This window comes from Stigmatopora argus, chromosome 6, assembly GCF_051989625.1.
Source record: "Stigmatopora argus isolate UIUO_Sarg chromosome 6, RoL_Sarg_1.0, whole genome shotgun sequence".
Classification (NCBI taxonomy): Eukaryota; Metazoa; Chordata; class Actinopteri; order Syngnathiformes; family Syngnathidae; genus Stigmatopora; species Stigmatopora argus.
In genome coordinates this window covers 18,523,081-18,543,894 of record NC_135392.1, presented here as the reverse complement: position 1 = coordinate 18,543,894, position 20,814 = coordinate 18,523,081, and the positions used below count along the sequence as shown (strand labels likewise).

General features: G+C 40.5%; 1 protein-coding gene across 1 annotated transcript in view; it reads left to right on the top strand.

The window, feature by feature from the left end:
* kcnab2a (potassium voltage-gated channel subfamily A regulatory beta subunit 2a) overlaps window positions 1-20,814 on the top strand; it is a 124,463-nt gene that overhangs the window by 34,464 nt on the left and 69,185 nt on the right. Inside the window, exon 3 of the mRNA XM_077602491.1 lies at window positions 1,709-1,750. Coding sequence (XP_077458617.1) covers window positions 1,709-1,750 — 42 coding nt within the window. The remainder of the gene's footprint in view (window positions 1-1,708; window positions 1,751-20,814) is intronic.

The following is a 20,814-nucleotide window of genomic DNA, read 5'->3' as shown; positions in this document are numbered from 1 at the left end:
TATCCGCATAAGTGAATGCTAAACCAGTGTGCTTGGTAAGTAATCAGCAAGTTGCGGTGTTCAAAGAGTCTAATATTCCGCGTGCCACAGTGAGATTCATCATAAAGACAAGTATGACCACTTGAAAAGACAAATAACGAAAGATGAGATAAACAAATTGGTGACTGGTCTGACGAAACAGCAGTGTACCTTACGCGCTGGTGCGAGCTGGTGCCATTAAAAAAATGGATAAGAAAATGCACTTACTTTTTGAGGGATTTCGTAACTTGGATCTTTTTCATATCTCGAGGCATTCATTTTCATATAAAAAGCTTTCTTAAGCTGAAAATGTTGTATCTCGAGGCACTCATTTGCATATAAAAAGCTTTCTTAACCTGAAAATTTTGTATCTCGAGGCTTTCATAGCCTGAAAATTTCGTACCTAGACGCATTCATTCGTAAGTAGAGGTGTGACTGTATTTATGTACCATATTTACTCGCATATAAGCCGCCCTTGCGTATAAGCCGCCCCCTGATTTTCACCTCCATATTCATGGTTTAAATAGGAAGTACAAATGTTTTACTTGGAAGAGAAAATCTTAAGAAAAATTATCGCACGTGGTATTTCTGAGATAATGTATGAATCAAAAGCACATTCTTACGGTCATTATAGTAAGGAAGTTAATATGCCTGTCTTTGTAAATGCAAAATATCAAATTATTCAATTCGAAAAAAGAAATAAATCTATCTTGATGAGAACCTGATGTTTTCTAATAACACAAAATACAATTTTCTTACCAGAGCTTTAAGATGTGGAAATTTCCCGAATACGGGATGAATAAAGTTATCCAATCCAATCCAATCCACCCATATTGCTTCTAATGTCAAAATATCTTAATTCTTTCGATGGTTCATATTACTCCAATATTTGTCACTTTCAAACAAGAAATAAAACAAAAAAAATCAAAGTAGAATTTTGTTTTTTTTTTCAAAATCAAGGCTACTCGCATCTGGTGAAAAAAAATGTTGCCCCGACCTTGCTAAGATGGCCGTGCCCCGAGCGAGCAGTGACTGGAACGTTTCGCATTTTATGCAAGATACGTTTTTTTCAATGAATTTCATTCATAGACGTCAAAATTTATTTTTCTCAGCGTTTTATCGGTTTATCTTTTCTCTATTTTGAAATGAATGAAAGTATCAGCCGAATTCCTGACGTCACGCGCCGACGCCATCTTGAAGTCATACCCTCGATTCAGTCATCATTTTTTGTCCGACAAAAGCGGCTTATATGCGAGTAAATATGGTATGTATGTCATAAATGTCCGGGTGGTCTGTACCTGGAATGCATCTCCTTGTACAAAGTACAATATGCAATCAAGCTTTCAATACAATCAACATGAAAACTCAACACAATGAGGACCGATCTGGGATTACCCTCGACCCCAAAACTGTGAGGCCGACGCTCTAACCGATCTTCCAACGGGCCGCTATCACAAATAACGTTTTATGATGATGTACAAGTCAGGCATTTTTGAGTTTTGCGTTTGTTTTTTGACATGCTGTTATTCTATCGTGTATTCATGCTTAACATAACAAGTCAAATGTTTCCCCTCCAAGCACCTAAACCCCCAATAGACTTAAGGCACCACTCTTACTAACCTCTTTGCTTCTATACTGACTTTAACCTGGACTGTCATTTCTGCTCTTGTCTCTCTCTTGCTGTCTTCAGTGCTCGCTATGGAAGTCCAAAACGACAGCTGCAGTTTTACAGGTATTTTTCCTTATTTTGTTTTATAGTTCACCCATGCTGCTTTAGATCCACATACATTTATTAAGCTCCCTGTCTCTTGTTAGCTCCTTGTTGCGCCTTGATTGCATTGAGCTTGACTTGGCTATTGGAGAAATCAGTTAAAAGTTCTCCCACAAAAACATTTAGTTAGCAATGATATTGTCACCGTTATGATTAATATGCATAAATGAAGAGGTCTAGCTAGTATGGCAGAGGTCACTAGTTTGAATATTCTTACTGTACAATTGAAAAAAATTAACCTCCCCAAAAAACGCATACATGTGCACTTCATGGTCTCACATTATTTGCTGGTTTTGTTCCCAGGCCACAGAAGTAAAACTGTTACTTCTACCCCACCTGGTGGCGTGTTGGTGTTGTTGGGTTAAATTAAATTCACATGGTGTTTTTTTTCTGTATTTGAGATGCGTTAGTATTGTAGTACAATTTAGTCTGTGATTTACTTGCATTCCCCGTTAACAGTACTGTGTGTCTAGGGCACAAGGCAAGTTTAAGACTATTGTTTCTTTTCTAAAGCATCTTTCTGCTCGGTTGCAAGATGTGAAAGTATTTTAACATTGAGGGGGAGATTTAAAAATTAAAAAACAGTTTTTGCAGGATTTAGTGACCTTTACTGTATTTTTTAGACTATCTAACTCACTGGATTATATATGTGTGTGTGTGTGTATATATATATATATATATATATATATATATATATATATATATATATACACACACACACACACATACACATTTGGTAGCGCCTTCAACGTATCAATCCAACCCTCAAAAACTATTTGATGGTTATAAAACCTCTACTGCAGCTACAGCTGCGACACATAAAAAATAATCAATAAATTAATGCACAAAAATGGGGTAAAATCCACTTCCTAGCAGCATTTCATGTTTAAATACAAATACTGGAGCTTTTCAGACATTAAAACCAGGCCAGGGGGTGATTTTCCCGGGAAAAGACAGCGATGAACGTCAATGGCGTACGGGCAAACATTGCCCGAAAATGGGGTAAAATCCACTTCCTAGCAGCATTTTGTGATTAAATACAAACACTGGAGCTTAAATACAAACACTGGAGCTTTTCAGATATCAGAACTTGGCCCACAATTGAAATATTATTTAGGAATATAGCCATATTTTACTCACCAAAAATCATTTTTACACAATATCCATCCTCCTTTCTTTCTTCCTTCTTTCCTATTGCCATTGAAGCTAATGATGAAAGTCGAGCCTGTCCTGTCATATTTCCGGCATAGTCCGTTTTGAAAATAGCTTTAAATCAACACAACAATATACTATTTGCTTGTGGAGCTAAGTTAGCGCGCTGAAAGTGCCGCACACCATTTTCCCGTCTGTAACAGGCTTGCTAGCTTCGGAGTTGACCGCCCTTTCTTGATGTCCATTTTTTTCTGGAAAAGTCCGTCTGGAAAATAGCTTTGTGAGCAAACAGAATCCATTTGTTTTTGCTTCTGTCGGCCATTGTGGGTGGAGTTTGCGATCTCGGCTGCCTCGGGTACTGCTTTGGCCCGCCTACTAGCCAATCATAGTTTGTGAAAGCAATGACATGTCCCAGCCAGCAAAATGCTAACGCCTATAAAAAATCATTGTGGGGTTGCCAACTCGAAATCTGATTGGTTAAAAGCAACAGTCTAGTTTAATGCAGCAGAGCCCGCAAGAACTGATTGTGGAGGCTTTGAGGCAGATCTGATCTGGCAACAAATAATGGCGGAAATGTGATTGGTTAAATGCTTCAATATGAAAACACACATCTGGAAGCAGTGCAACCAGGGGGAAAAGCAATGAAAGGAAGCTAACAGACCATTTGGAATAATAAGTATTGATGGACAAAATATAATATGATTCAGATATTTCTTAGGCCAGCAGAGATAATATGATTCAGATATTTCTTAGGCCAGCAGAGAAGGCCTTGAAGGCCCTGACGGCCCGCCACTGGTATGTATGTGTATATATATACAGTGGTACCTCGTCATACGACCGCTCGTCATACAAAATTCTCGTCTTACGGCGGAAATTTCGATCGAATAATTCGCCCGTCATGCGATCAAAATTTTGTGATGCGACCAAGCCAGGTCTTTTTTGCATATCTTTCGTGTATAACAATATCTACGAGCACGGAACGATTAATTCAGACGAGTTTCTCCTAAGACCAGGAAACGCACAACGCGCATGCGCGGGCAAAAAGAGGGCTTTCTGGGTAATGAAGTATACTCGGGCACACAACACCCATAGGCAATGGCAACCTTTCTCAGAATAAAACTTCATTACCCACAATCAATACGTGGGTAAGCTCAACTATTGTATTTCCTGTTATTCTTTCTAAGGAAAGAAGCTCCCGCGATCGTTCTTTAAAGACTATTTCTCGTTGGCAAGTGGTCGTGCGTTATCCTATTGTGAGGACATTTGTGTGCATCACTTTGGGAATATTTTGAAGGCAATACAACAGCAAATTTAAATTTGTTTGTTCCGTTTATGAGTGCGTTGTCGTGGAAAAAAAAAAATATATATATATATATATATATATATATACAGACGCTCCCCTACTTACGAACGCAATTGGTTCCGAGCGATTGTTCATAAGTTGAATTTGTTTGTAAGTTGATTCAGTGCTATATTTTGTATTATAATTTATGTTTAAGGCCGATATAAGTATATTGAAGGTTTATATAAGTGCATTTGTATGTTTAAGGCTTGTATAAGTAACACGCATTGGTTTGTACTGAAAAAAAAACATTTAATAAAATGGAGAGAATATGTACAGTACTGTAGAGAGAGAGATTTATGTATTAGAAACTGGCCAAAAGAAGCGACCTAATGACGATTGCACAGTTTTCTTCTTTTTTTCATCATAAATGATGCGGTAGCACTGTATGGCATCATTCAATTGATTTGCAAACTTTGTGCAACGTTCAATATTTGGGTCCTGCTGCTCGATCTTTCTGTTTATAAATGGTGTTGAATGTGCAACGCTCACCACTCTCACGCGCATCAAGCTTCGTTATTATTGCCACTCGTTTCAAATGAAATGGCTTGCCTCTTCCTTGCAACTCCCTCAATAGAAGCCTTTAGCTTTTACCAACCATATTCAATATTGGATGCATGAGATATTTAATGATACAAATGAAAAAGGTTCTTTGCACACTGGAGATACATTCACGCACTTCCGCATTGCAACGAAGAAGAAGGTAGATGCTGGGTGAGCTGAGCTCTCACAGCGCCAGGCGTCGGTATTAGCGGCGGAAAGAAGTACTACTCCGAAAAAGGCGCGAAATACAAAATTGGACTTGCAAAAATTTTTGGACTTAAACGCAATTTGCAGACATGTTCGTATGTACCGTTGTTCGTAAGTTGAATGTTCGTAAGTAGGGGAGCGTCTGTATATTTACTGATCAGTCTTTTTGCTACTACTGTATGTCTTTTACATCAAGCTTTATTTTAGTAATCTGAGTACCAAAAGTGCATAGGATGTCAATATCCTAGTAATGAGCTCATAATGATTTCTACCCTGGCGCCTTGCACTTTTCTGTCCTTTTTATTTCATTTTTAAGTGCAAAACTGTCTGACCTGCTTCTTCCTCATTCTTTTCATGAGGCCGATCGATTGAGTCTCATTCTCTCTGTCACTCAAATGAGCAAGCTAATGTTTGCTTAATTTGATTCACTGCGTTTGTGTTGTGCTTACGGCATCATAATTACTGTACGGTGCCTTACATTAACTTTAACCTCATTATCCGATATTTAGGAGAAAGAGACCAATAAGCACCAATCATCCAACACTGCAAAGAAATAAATAAGTAAATCTGTCGTTCCAGGGGAGAGAAAAAAAACCAAAAAAAAAAACCAGGCCCTAACATTCCAGGGTCGTAGTCACTGTGGGCACGTGGCATTGCCAACTTGCCAGCCATATGCAAGGCGTATATGCGCTAATGAGGCGGCCCGGGTGAGTGGTTAGTCTGTCGGCCTCATAGTTCTGACAATGTGGGTTTTAATCCCAGGATTGGACTTCCCTGTATGGAGTTTCCATGTTCTCCCAGAGTACTCAGAGAAAAACCCACATCAGCACGGTGGAGAACATGCAGACTCGACACAGAAAGGAACCCTTGATCTTACAGCTGTGGGGCATTGAGCTAATCAGTCACCCACTGTGATGCCCATCTTTGATCCAGTTGTATTTTATTCTGTTAACACCATATCAGTTCTACATGAGTATATTATTCATTCATTTTTCGTACCACTTATCTTCACAAGGGTCGCTGGGGCTTGTCCCAGTCACAGGGGCACCACTGAATTGCAGGGCAGAAGGAGACGGACAACTATTTACAGTAGAGGTGGGCAATCCGGTCCTCGTGGGTAGCATCCCTGCGTCTTCGGGTGGGGGGAAGGGACCTGACTGTTGTTTGTGGTACGCACCAAACAGCAGGTGAGAGTACCCACCCTTTTTGGAGTCCTTTAAAGGGGTGCTGCAGTGTGCTCCTTCGGGGGACTCCCTCATTCTGCTGGGGGACTTCAATGCTCACGTGGGCAATGACAGTGAGACCTGGAGGGGAGTGATTGGGAAGAAGCCCCCCCCTCCGATCGGAACCCGAGCGGTGTTCTATTGTTGGATTTCTGACTCGTCGCGGATTGACAATAATGAGCACCATGTTCAAGCATATGGATGTCCATATGTGCCCTTGGCACCAGGACACCCCAGGATGGAGTTCGATGATCGACTGTAGTCGTGTAATTGTACCTGCGGCTGCATGTCTTGGACACTCGGGTAAAGAGAGGGGCGGAGCTGTCAACCGATCATCACCTGGTGGTGAGTTGGCTCCGATGTTGTGGGCGGATGCCTGTGTGGCCCGGCAGACCCAAACGTTTCATGAGGCTCTGCTGGGAACACCTGGCGGAGTCCCCTGTCGGAAGCAATTTCAATTCCCACTTCCGACAGAGTGGACCATGTTCCATGCTTCTATGGCCGAAGCGGCAGACTGGAGGTGCGGCCGCAAGGTGGTTGGTGCCTGGTGGCAACCCCAGAACCTGCTGGTGGGCACCGACGGTAAGGGATGCTGTCAGGCTGAAAAAGAACTCCTATCGGGCCTTTTTGGTGGCCAAGCGGCTCTGGCCATCTCCGAGGAAAAAGCCTGCGCATGGTAGGAGTTCAGTGAGGCCATGGAAAACAACTTCTTGGTGGCTTCAAGGAAATTTTGGTCCACCATCCGACGTCTCAGGAGGGGAAAGCAGTGCACCATCAACAGAGTCTATCGTGGGGATGGGGTGCTGCTGACCTCGACAGGACGTTGTCAATCGGTGGGCCAAATACTTTGAAGACCTCATCAACTCCATTGACACGCCTTCCCATTAGGAAGCAGAACCGGGGGACTCTGGGGCGAATTCTATGATCTCTGGGGTTGAAGTCACTGAGTTGGTTAAAAAGCTCCTCGGTGGCAATCTGATGAGGATGCCCCCTGGACGCCTCCCTCGGAAGCTGTTCCAGGCACGTGCCACCAGGAGGAGGCCACGGAGCCAACCTCGGACACGCTGTGCAGACTGTCTCCCGGCTCGCCCGGGAACGCCTTGGGATACTCCCGGAAGAGCTGGATGAAGTGGCTGAGGAGAGGGCAGTCTTGGCTTCTCTGCTGAAGCTGCTGCCCCCGCAACCCGACTTCATATTAAGCAGAAGAAGATGAGATGTGATGTAAACAACAAGGGTTTGTCAAGCATTGCTTTTTGCCCAGTATATTGCAGTGCCTATTATGATCATATTGTGACATGCTTCCAGCCACAATACCCAGGGTTAGAGTCGATTCCATTGAAGTAAAAGGCAGAAGAATATGACCTGCTTTGGGCATCAAAGGGCAACTATAATAGGGCATTAGGTATCAGGCCTCAGGTCCCTTAGAGCAGGGGTGTAAAACTGATTTTTTTCTCGTGGGCCATATCGTAGTTTCGATTTCATCCACAGGGCCGGTACATCTTCCAACTAGGCTGAAAAAATAAATGAATTCATTAATGAATTGACAGCTTTTCCGATCGTGCTGATCAATAAATCATTTTTGGAGATTCAAATTATAGTACAAATCTGCAATTATTGATTTAAAAAGGGGAAACACAGGAAATATTCCCTGTACATCTATAATCTTCATTTGAATTTGATCATAAAACATCATTTACTTTTACATTTGGCCACCACTTTGACACCTGTTCCTTAGAGCTACATATATCAACACTATATATTCATTCATTCATTGTCCGTACCGCACATTCTTATAAGGGTTAAGGGGGCCTATCCCAGCTGACTGGCGGAAGGCAGACTACACCCTAGACTTGTCACCAGTCAGCTGTACGAGAGAGACAACCATCCGCACTGTTTGAGTTTGATTTATTTAATAAAGGCACAATACATATTACATATATGAACATATACAGTCATACCTCTACTTACGAATGCCTTTAGGTTTCGAAATTTTAAGATTACGAAAGCTTTTTATATGCCTCGAGATACGAAAAACATCTAAGTCAAAAAATCCCCCAAAAAGTAAATGTATTTCCTCACCTGTTATTTTATTTTGAAAATATTGTCGCGGATGTATTTATTCTCACTTTAGAACCTCGCTACACTCTACTGGGCTCTCATTGGCTGTCTCACAACAACCTCTATCCATGTTTCAAGATTCTCTCTTACATACCTGTCAACCTCGGCTAAATGTTCCCCTTATTAATGATTGCAATTCCCCTTATTAAGCGATAAAAACTGTACAAATGCAACGCGGTACATATTTACACATAGACACACAGGGCACATATGGCACGTTGATTCATTCATTTTCTGAACCGCTTTATCCTCACTATAAAAGTCTAAAATGTACTACAAAGTGTACGCCTTTCTGACGCGATCGGGCCAAAGTGGAATGCGTGTGCACATATCATGTTCTGTCTACCTCGGCTAAATGGTCCCTTTATTAAAGATTGCTATTCCCCTTGTTAAGCGATTTTAAAAAAACATTGAAATGCAACACGGCACATATTTACACATGGCACATATTTACTCACGTAGGGCACGTAAAAGTCTGAAATTTATGACAAAGTGTACGGCTTTCTGACGCGGTCGGGTCAAAGGGGAATGTGTGCGCATATCATGCCCTGTCCACCTCGGCTAAATTCTCCCCTTATTAATGATTGCAATTCCCTTTATTAAGTGATAAAAACCATACAAATGTAATGCCACACATATTTTCACACACACACACACACACACACACTCACATAGGGCACACGTAAAAGTCTAAAATCTACAAAGTGGACGGCTTTCTGACGCCCTAGGGTCATAGGGAAATGCGCGTGCGCATATCATGCTTCAACATCGATAGATTTTGTATGCTTATTAATTTTAAGACATTAATAAATCATTTTCTTATAATTGTCTCTCATTTTTGTGTTTCTCACCTTTCATACAAAATTGGAACACTGACCAATTTTAAAGGGTTTAGTTGGAAATTGTGTGAGGACCGTGGAACGGATTACTGAATTTACATTTAAAGTACTGCTCTACTTACGAAATTTTCAAGTTACAAAAAAAGTTCTGGAAGCAATTAATTTTGTAAGTAGAGGTATGACTGTAAATCCTTAATGTTTGTTAGAAATACACTATTATTGTTGTTTACTGAAAAAAATGCAATTGTAATTCGTTATTGAAATGGATTCATGTAAATCTAGACAAATTGGATCAGACTTTGACCTAAACATGCATGTGTATTAACCACTGTGTATTTTACACAGTTAGGCTCTATATATGGCTGAGGCCTAACTAACTACTACATGTTTTCTAGTGAACTCGCCAGGTGGTTGAACAGCACTTGTGCTGGTGTATTTTCGACACGCGCTCATTATTGCGCTGCTCTAAGTAGTAGTCTTTCCTGTGCAACAACAATCAGAGGCTTTTAGCGCAAAAAGCTTTGGTGAATAATTCAGTGCTGATATTATTTGCTGAGCCTGGCAGAAACAGAACAGGGCTTGTAGACACCGTAAACAGATTTCTTTCATGAGATCTCCCCAGGAGGGGATGAGGCAAGGTGTTGCCTGCGGTGGTAGGTTGTCCGATTGGTGAGGGGAGTAAAGGGATGCACTCCAACTCAATTATTGGTTTAGACATTTCCAAGTAAGACACTCCCAGTTTGGGTGGACCTACGAGATCCATCTGCTGTTTAGTGGGGTTTTAAGCTTCGCATCACACTCTTCGACCTTGCTCATGAGCCGACCCCAAAGAAACCGGGTGAGTGTGTGGAAAGATATTTTCAACAAAGGCAAACTTTTGTTCAGCATGTGCAAAGGATCATCTTTAAAGTATGGAGGTGCATGATGCCTAGATTTCAAATTCCCTTCTTAAATTTGCTCACATGAATAAAATGGCAGTTATTCCATTGTGTGAGAGACGTGCTAATGTGCTAAAACGTTATGATTTCTTATTACAGAACTTCTATTTCCGTGACAGACTGTGAGGTTGCATGTTTACTGTATGGTGTAAAATTTACAAAACAATTTCCAGGTGTTTTACACCATGGCCACTCAGTCATTTAAAGCTCATTATCACATCCTTTTTTAAAACAATGTCAATTGACAATATGTCAAGTATTTGTTCTTTATGTAATATTAATTCATTTAAGTATGGGTGATACTCTTCTTACAATGATTTATTTTAAGTATTAGTTTCTCCATGTAGATTTCAAAGGAATCATTTGTTTAATAACAGATTAAGATTGAAGTTCAGAATGGAAACTTTTCTATTGGCAAGTTTTGTCTAGTGAGCTAGAAAAGAACAAGTGTGACAATTATTTTGGATCCAGTTGGCCTAGATGTTTGGTCATTCAGATAACTTAGTGATTTTCTCTTTTGCTGTCCACTCTGAGTTGGATTCTGTTCACCATTTCCCTTGTCGCATGTCTAGAATGCTTGGATAGCATGTGTCTTGTTTCTTGAGCACCTGAATGCTGCCTATCAGTGTCACGCTTCCCATGGCGCACCTGTCGGAGGAGGGGGAGGCAGGTGGGGGGGTTTGGGTCGTGTTGATTACAAGATGCATGGCCATTGTAGTCCAGCCGACGAGAGTGCCTTTCTAATGGGAGCAGCAGCTATTTAAAGGAAGTGACCCAATAGCTCCATCTGTGTGACTTCATAATTTGTCAAGGAGGTAAAAGTAGGGGTGTGGGGTCAGCATGTTTACGGGAGGCTATACCAGTAGCCCTCAGGGGATTCCCAGAACGCTCAAGTCTGGTCACTGTCCTGCTGCTGAAAACCTGCAGATCCCCAAACCATCAGCGCCGAGCAGCGGCGTTCGCAAGAGCAACAGCAGCAGCAGTGGAAAGATGCTGTCCATGACATACAGCGAGAGCATACGGAGCGGGATCCACCGCTACCACTCGGACCAAGGCCTCAACCAGCGCCCGACTAGGCTCGCTGACCAGGCCGAGCTGCAACGCCTGCGGGAACAAAGGGTTGCTGCGCAAATAAAGAACATGGAGGACTTTCTGAAGATGAATGGACTGGCCCTGGAAGAGTGTGTGTCTTATCAGACGGGCATGAAGTACAGGTAAGAAAGCAGTATTCAGAACTAGCAAAGAGCGTGCTTGGAAAAGGCAAAATGTTTTGGTCTACATATGTCTATGAGAGTAGATGATAGATTTTTTATTATTTTGAGTTACAGTCAGGTTTATATGCTTACCAGTCATCATTGGTCAGTTGCACATTTGCCCAATTTGATGTGTGTAAGAGTTACGCATCCCACATAAGAGTGATAGTGGGCTCTGTTCTAGGGTGTCTCCTAATTGGATTGATGAACACCATTCACCACTACCCCAAAAATGCATGTGGATTGATGACTTTAGTAGAAAACTCTTCTGTTGTTGTTTTAAGTGGACTCACTCACTGGAACTTGGAAGGTTCATGTTCGGCAAAGTGAGTTAGTAATTAAATTTTTTTTTACATTCATGTGTAGTGGATGCAGCAGCTGATGGTGTAGTGGATGCAGCAGCTGATGGTGTAGTGGTTCACTTGCATGACTTAGGTGCAGACAAGCGTGGGATCGATTCCCGCTCAGTGGCTGTATGATAGTGAGTGCAAATAATTGTCTGTCTCTGTGTGCTCCACGACTGACTGGCGACCAGTCTTGGATGTCGTCTGCCCTTCGCTTGAAGTCACCTGGGATAGGCTCCAGCAATTCCTGTGCTGTACAGATAATGAATGAATGTAGTGGATGCCTGCTATTCAATGATTAGGGACCAGGCCCAACCTCAAATAGTGAAAATGCATTAATACTGATTAGGTATGTCTTCAGTAACATGATACAAAATATGTCCCAATCACGTAATTTTCAGACGATCGGTGTCCGGTAGAAAAATATATTTTTTTAAGGGCTACAAAACCTGTCACTCCTCGCTCAGGGCGTCGCCATCTTACCTAGGGTGCCCCCGTCTTAACTAGTTAAACGTTCTCTAACTGGCCAGACGCGAGTAGCCTTGATAGATGTGTTCATAGCTTTTACCATGTCAGCACCTCCCAATAGTTGTTAAGGCTGGTCAAAGGTCTTGCAGTTGATCGTTAAAATCAGCCTTGATACCTGCGAAATGTGTATCCCATGCTGTTATTGCACCCAGAGACTTGGTGAACACCGTGTGCAGTCGTTTGGTTGCCGGTCTTTTGGTCGCCTAGACCCAAACAACGGGCGACCAAAAGACCGGCGACAAAACAAGGTAAAACAACACGGTCTACGCATCAATAAAAGCCAACAATGGCCCTAAGCAGTTTCACTGAGCGGACGTGTGTGTGTATAAGAGTTTGTATGTACATGAGTTGTCCCCTTAGGAAGGGACGTCAGTCAGGGTCTTAACAAGTTCTCCAACAAAACACAATAAAAGTATGGGGAATTTGGAGCTTTTCTTTAGCCTAATAATTAATAGGGCATTAAGTATGACTAAATAATAATTCGCAGTTTTTATTTAGGGAATTTGAGCAACGATTTAAATGGTAATTATCAATAACCTTCCGGGCGACCAAAAGACCGGCGACCAAACGACCGAGTACCGGTGAACACTATACCGCTACGGACACAGTTCCTGGTTGTACTTACGTTACTTCCTTTTTGAATTTGTCTACGTGCAGGCAACACCCTCCCTTTCGGAACACAGAAAGGACAAATGATTGTACATTTGTGATTATGAAATAAAACTAAATTCCACATTGATTTTTTTCTTTTTCTTTTTTGTTCGAAAGTGACAACTATTGCAGTAATGTGAACACTCGAAAAAAGCGAGATATTTCGACATTAGAAGCAATTTGGCCGCCACAACATCTTAAACTTCTGGTAAGAAAACTGTCATTTCTGTCATTAAAAAGCATCAGGTTCTCTTCAAGAGACACTTATTTCTTTTTTCAAATTGAATAATTTGATATTTTGCATTTACAAAGACAGGCAAATTATCTTCCTTATGATATTGACCCTAATAATGTGCTTTTGATTCATATAGTATCTCAAAAATACCACGTGCACTGATTTTTCTTAAGATTTTCCCTTCAAAGTAACACATTTCTACTCCCTATCAAAACCGTGAATATGGAGGTGAAAATTGTGAATATACATATACATATATATATATATACATACATACATATACACACACACACATATATATATATATATATATACATATATATATATATATATATATATATATATATATATGGGAAGAATTGAAAAATAGAACGGCCCCCTCTTATTTAAATGGCACCTCCTAATTGAAGGCCATTTATCTCTCTCTCTCTCTCTCTCTCTATACATACATACATACACACATACACACATACACACATACACACATACATACACACATACACACATACACACATACACACATACACACATACACACATACACACACACACACACACATACACACATACACACATACACACATACACACATACATACATACACACATACACACATACACACATACATACATACACACACACACACATACACACACATACATACATACAAACACCGTAAAACCTCTATTTCAACGGCATGCCGCTCTATCGGCTGTCGGGGGCCTGTATGAATTTGGTGCAGCCTCCTGGAATCACGGCCACGCCAATCTGGAGCTTCTTCAATTGCCTCTTGGTGGCATCTCTAATGTGACAACGGTATGAATCCCAGGCAAGAAGGCGCTTGCCAAACATAGAAAAACCGATGATCCATCAAACCTATTTCACCGGCATGCTGCTCTATTTTTCAAACTTTCCCCCGTAGTGACGTTCAATTAGAGGTGCCGTTTAAATAAGACGGGGCCGTTCTATTTTTCAATTCTTCCCACAAAGTGCGGTTTTATTAGAGGTAATGTTCAAATAGAGGTGCCGCTCAAAAATAGGTTTTACGGTATATACAACTATATCATGATGGGGGCAAAACCTGGAAAAGACTCTCCGAGTGCATTGAGAACTCGCCTAGTGGAATGCAAGCTTTCCCTTTCTATATGACTCCCCAAGTGTCTGGACCTCCTGCTAGGGGGTATACAAACGGCTCGCTTCAACAGAACCCGCCATCTTCCTACCTGTAGCTCATCCTTTTCGTCTCTAGTGATAGCATGTTGTATCAAAATGCATCAGAATCATTTGTGCTTACAAGTAAACATTAATCATGTCACCAGTTTACTGAAGCTAAAGTATTAATATTTTATAGTATGATATCACTTATTTTAAATCAAGTGTGTCAGACTCGGGTTGATTCGTGGGCCGCTTTAACATGGAGAGGACCATTTTAGATATAATATTTAGATTTTTTTTTATAAATGGATTAAAAGCTCTGAATATTCAGTTTTTTATAGATCTACAACAATGTTTATTTTAGCTTTTTTTTAAATATATTTTTAGATTTTACAAAATGATTTTTGAACTAAAAACAAAAAAATTGATTAAAAAATTACAATTATTGATTTAAAAGGGGGAAAATCAGGAAATGTAATATACATCTATACTCTTCATTTTAATTTGATCCTAAAACAGAAAGTCGGCACTCATGATTTACTTTACTGGGCCACACAAAATGATGCGGTGGTCCAGATTTGGCCCCCGGGCCGCCACTTTGACACGTGTTTTAAATGTTACGGTGCATTTATGGCTGCTCGCTGTCTTTCTTGTCGTGTTTGACTGTCTCGCACTTTCAACTTCAGCCCTCTTGCTTAGTTACTTCTTGTATAAGAATAACATAATTTCTTTTATTAATAATTAGCCTTTATTTACCCGTAGAAATGATGATAGTCATGGAAGATTGCACACACTTAATGGGATTTAGCAGGACATCAAGAAGATAAATTAAATAGATCTATTTATATTCATATATATTAATTGAGGTTTTTTAATCTAGAAACAATTGCACAAATAATTAATGTGGATGAGCAAATGAAATAGTCTCTGCTGGTGTCTTAAAGTTACCTGGTTGTCTCCAGTTGTATGCATATTGCACACCATGACACGCATGACTGCTGTTACTGCTGCTGTTGTTGTTGGGCGCTATCAATGACCAGCATGCTAGGCTTTGTGCGTGAGTGGTCTTGAGTGGTCCTTCGGGTTTGGATTTCACAGAAGCAGATTTGTCTTTTAAATTTTAAGACGGCGATTATACTGTACCGCAATGTTCGTGGAAATGTAAATCATTTACTCTACCATTCTAACATATTCTCATTTGATCTCTTTAATCATTTATTTATCCAGACAAATTGTACACCCACTGGATGTTTTATTGTTTATTTTTGTTTTAATTTAAAAAAATGTAGATTTTTTTATTTTTTGTTGTTGCAGTGGGGCATCTTAACTTAAAGGTACGTCTTGGTGCACGATATCATGCATATGTGATTTCGTTGCACATTTGTACCTGTGTATGTGCACTTCTGTGTACAGTATATAGGTATATGAATATGGTTTGTTTTATTTTCAAAAATGTTATGCTCTTGCAATTAATGTACCTCTTCTTATGAACTTCTACATATGAAAAAAATGTCCTAAGATATGAAAAAAAATCACGTTACAAAACATCCACTGACATGAAACATCCCCGAAACATTAATACACTTCCTTTATACGGCATTTATATAGTGTGGTGTTAGGATATAGCCAATGGATAAGCACCTATATTTATATCCTATAGCTATAGTTGCTTTCACCTTGGCTATTTCCTAAAACCACGCTGTCCTCCCATTGGCCAGAAGGAAGCTGCATTTCCATGGTCCCGGAATCGAGGTTAGCACGCTATAAGTGGACACGAGAGCCAGCTTTTGCGGGGTAGCGCCCACCGGGTCCAACGGTAGAATGGCGCTAGTCTGACCCGAAAACGTCACTTTCCAGGTGGACGATAGAGCCAGCCCGAAATTGGGTATCGTCCACTAGCAGAGGTTTAGCGCGACCATCTGTCCAAAGCCCCCTTTTCGGCCAATGTTTCATTTTTCCGGGGGGCATGGCGTAGCTGCTCCGACCAGGAACGATTGATCCGTGTGGCTTTAACCCGCATTTGTTACAAAGTTGTTTATTGAGTTTTTCTGAATGTGCATAGAATAATCTATAATTAATCTATTTTAAAGATATATTGTGTAATTTGAAAAAATATGACGTAACATTCCTTATTTCATTACATTTGTCTGTTCATGAGCATCTATCGGTTGCTGCTTATATAAACAACGGTCCCCCCCTAAATTTTCTCAATGAACGGCACTATTTCGGGCAAACAAAAATCCAAATCAAGTAGGCTACAAGCTAAATAATACATTTTTTGTCAAATAAATAAATAAACACAACTTACTTTAGTATCACTACAAATTCTGAAAAGAGTTTCCGTTTTTGGCATAAATGATTAAACCTTCCCAAAAAGGCTGGTAGTTCCGAAGGAAAAATTAAGGTTTCTTGCTCTAAGTCAACGATTAAGCACTTACAATTATTATCAGACTGCACGATTTCAGCACTTAGAGCACAGTTCATGTAAAATAAGATATCACAGTGTTCTTTATGGTTAAGTACAGTCAGACATGACTTGCGTGGAGCCAGACAGGAAGTTGTGTGTCTCCTTTTTAAGCTATAAGGGGAGTAAATTATGGATCTTCAGAGTTACTTCCACTAATGGACATGGTAATGAACCCCATTTAGTTCCACCCATACTATAGCTATGATTCATCAGAACTATTCCTCCCTGTTCAGTAAACCATTAATTAATTATTTTTTTGGAACCACTTATCCTGGAGCCTATACCAGCTGACTTCAGGTAAAAGGCAGACTGCACCCTAGACTGGTCGCCAATTAGTCATAGGATGCACAGAGAAACAAACAACCACCCGCACTCACAATCTACCAGCGGGAATCGAGCCCGCGCCTCCCCGTACCAAAGTCAGACGAGTGAATCTCTACACCAGGGTTAGGGAACCTATGGCTGGTGAGCCATATGTGGCTCTTTTGATGGGTGCATATGGGTCTCCTCTAACCTGTGAGCTAAAATGTACCACTACTGCATAAGACAATGTTAAGTATTATTTAGCTTTTTTGTTTAAGCACACTCCATTTAAAATATAGTTTAACAGCTTTTCTAAATTAAGATTTCCCGCATTTATTCGCATATAAGCCGCACCCAGAAAATTGCCCTAAAATTTCTGACTGACTGTCAATATAATAAAAACACTAAGGCAAAAAATATGTTTTAACCACTATATTATAGATGTACTGTCAGTGAAATAATCTTTCATTCATTCATTTTCTGAACCGATTATCCTAAGAAGGGTCAGGGAGAAAAAATCTCTATGACTAAAACAAGCGCCTAAAGAGATAACTATTTATGCACTTCATTTTAGAACTGGGCAATAAAATGATAATGATAATTATCGTGAAATAATTTTTTGTCAACAAAAATAATAAAAACTTTCAATAAAAATGCAATAATTTTGAACTGCAATTACACCACCCGACAACCACAGAGAACAGGGGCGCTGTTGTGACATGAACGCTAGTTCCAGACCAACGCTCAGGAGAAGAGGATGATAAGGAAATGTATTTTCAGCTCGGTTAGCAATAAAGGCTAAGACAGAGCATGAACGCAAAAGGACAATAACACAGCCAAAATGAGCGATTATGAGATGCAGGACAACAGAGATCCAAGTGAATTTTCCCTTACGTTTTCTTTTTTTTTTTTTACTTTTCATAGTGTAAGGCTCCCTCCTTACACTATGAAAAGTAAAGAATAAAACCTGCAGAAAGAGAGTCCTTTTTTAAAAAAATAAATTTGCCGTCAGACCAAAATGAGGACATTGTCTTATCTTTATTGCACAACATAAAAACAAAAATAATTTTTAACATCATATTTCATATTCTCTTAAAGCAAGGTTACTGAGAATTACATGTAATAGGTCAATATTTGCAGTGTTGACACTTCTTTTTCAAGACCTCTGCAATTCTCCCTGGCATGCTGTTGATCAACTTCTGAACCAAATCCTGACTGATGGCCATCCGTTCTTGCATAATCAATGCTTGGAGTTTGTCAGAATTTATGGGTTTTTGATTGTCCACCCGCCTCTTGTGGATTGACCACAAGTTCTCAATGGGATTAAGATCTGGAATTTCTTGGCCAAGGGCCCAAAATCTTCCCTAAGACATTTTTGTTATGACCTTTGCTTTATGGCAAGGTGCTCTATCGTGCTGGAAAAGGCATTCTTCATCACCAAATTGCCCCTGGATGGTTGGGAGAAGTTGCTCCTGGGGGACGTTCTGGGATCATTCTTTGTTCATCACTGTGTTTTTATGCAGAGCCCACTCCCTTGACCGAAATGTAACCCTACTTATGAATAGGCTCAGGATGCTTCACTGTTGGGATGAGACAAGACTGATGGTAGCGCTCACCTCATCTTTCCCGAACAAGCCTTCTTCCAGATGCCCGCTAACAATTGGAAAGGGGAGTCACCAGAGAAAATAACTTTAACCCAGTCCTCAGCAGTCCACTCCTTGTAACTTCTGCAAAATATCAGTCTGTCCCCTTCTTTGCTGCCCTCCTTGACACTAGGCCTTCTTCCAAAAGTCTTCGCCTTACTGAGCGTGCAGTGCAGATGCACTCACACCTGCCTGCTGCCATTTTTAGCAAGCTCTGTACTGGTGGTGGCCTGATCCCATAGCTGAAACAACTTCATGAGACAGACGGTCCTGCTGCTTGCTGGACTTGGGTGCCCTGGTGCCTGTTTGGCATCAATTGAACCTCTCTTACAACCATCCAGGGGCAATTTGGTGAAGAAGAATGCCCTTTCCTGCATGATGGAGCACCTTGCCACAAAGCAAAGGTCATAACAAAATGGCTTATGGGACAAAACATTAAGATTTTTGGCCCTTGGCCAGTAAAATCTCCAGATCTCAATCCCATTGAGAACTTGTGGTCAATCCTCAAGGGGCAGGTGGACAATCAAAAACCCACAAATTCTAACAAACTCCAAGCATTGATTATACAAGAATGGACGGTCATCAGTCAGGATTTGGTTCAAAATTTGATCGACAGCATGCCTGGGAGAATTAAAAGGTCTTGAAAAAGAAGGGTTAACACTGAAAATATTGACCTATTGCATGTATTTCTCAATAAAAGCTTTTGATGCTTGTGAAATGCTTCTAAAACCCTGAAGGAACAGACTTTGTGAAAATGTAATATTTGTGTCATTCTGAAAACTTTTGGCCATGACTAAAACATGCAACACTTTTGGTATTATTTGTTGATGTTTGGAAGTGTCAATTCATACATTGTAATTTGCTTGCATATACTTTAGCTTGAAGCAAGCGTGCTTTTGAAAAAATGCCCATCTGTCAAGATGCTGCTTGTAGGAATTGACATTTGACACAAATATCTGGTTCGTATCTCAAAACAACATCAGGCGAGTCTAATAAACGGTGACCGGAAAGTCGACTCATCACTGTATTAGGATTTGTGTTCATACACTATTGAATGTGTGTGCGTTTCTACATCTGTCAAGTTCACACACATACCTAGGGGCAATTTAAAGTGTTCAACCAGCCTACCATGCATGTTTTTGGGATGTGGGAGGAAACCAGAGTACCCGGAGAAAACCCACGGAACCCTGGGGAGGGTAGTGAGGACCCACCGGGGATCAAACGCTCGACCTCAGAACTGTGAGGCCGACACGCGAACCACTCGTCCCTCCGGGCCGCCAGTTTGTGAAAATGTGATATGTTAAAACACAGTGCCAAAAGGCATGTTTCATCTTACATAACTCCATTACATAATTACTGAGGGCTTCCCTGTCCCCTTTTTGCATATCTCAGCTCTCTTGCTCTCCTAGATGTGTCATCTCCTGAGCTATGCTGCACGCGTCTGCAGGGCAATCTCACGTGCTCTCTGGAGAATTAGGAATCGAGGAGATAGCTGCTCACAGATGTGTCCTGCATGTGTTTCTTGCGTCGTATCGGGGTTCCCAGATTTACTCGTGCAAAAAAAAAAGTGCCACTCACTCAGACTTTTTATCAAGGCAATGAGGCTTTGGGAATGGACAAAAAAACATTTGGTAGCTATTGTTAAACAAACACCAAACAATTATTTGCTTCAAGGCCTTTTGATAAGCTATTTTCATACAAATTTTGCTTTAAAAGCAATCAGGTTTAGTAAAATGACAATGTTAAAAATGGTTGCTCAAATAATCTAAATAATGTAATATGTACATCACACTTTTTTTATAATCATGGTAACGGAGATATTAATGTTTGAACAGATAATGACACTGCTCATTTTGGGACAAATTTGATATCACGTATACCAACACTTTGAGCTTTGTCAGTATCACTTTTTGCCTTTTTATCTTCACAATTTATTAGTTGTAATAAACAAAGTTGTTTTAGGCATGATTGAAGGAAAAACCAACCCAAAAGGAGTGGCTTCTTCCTCCAAAAATATTATTTTGTTAAAACTGTAGTGTCTTCAGTGCATAAAACCAAAAATATCCTGGGCCAAATCATGTTAAT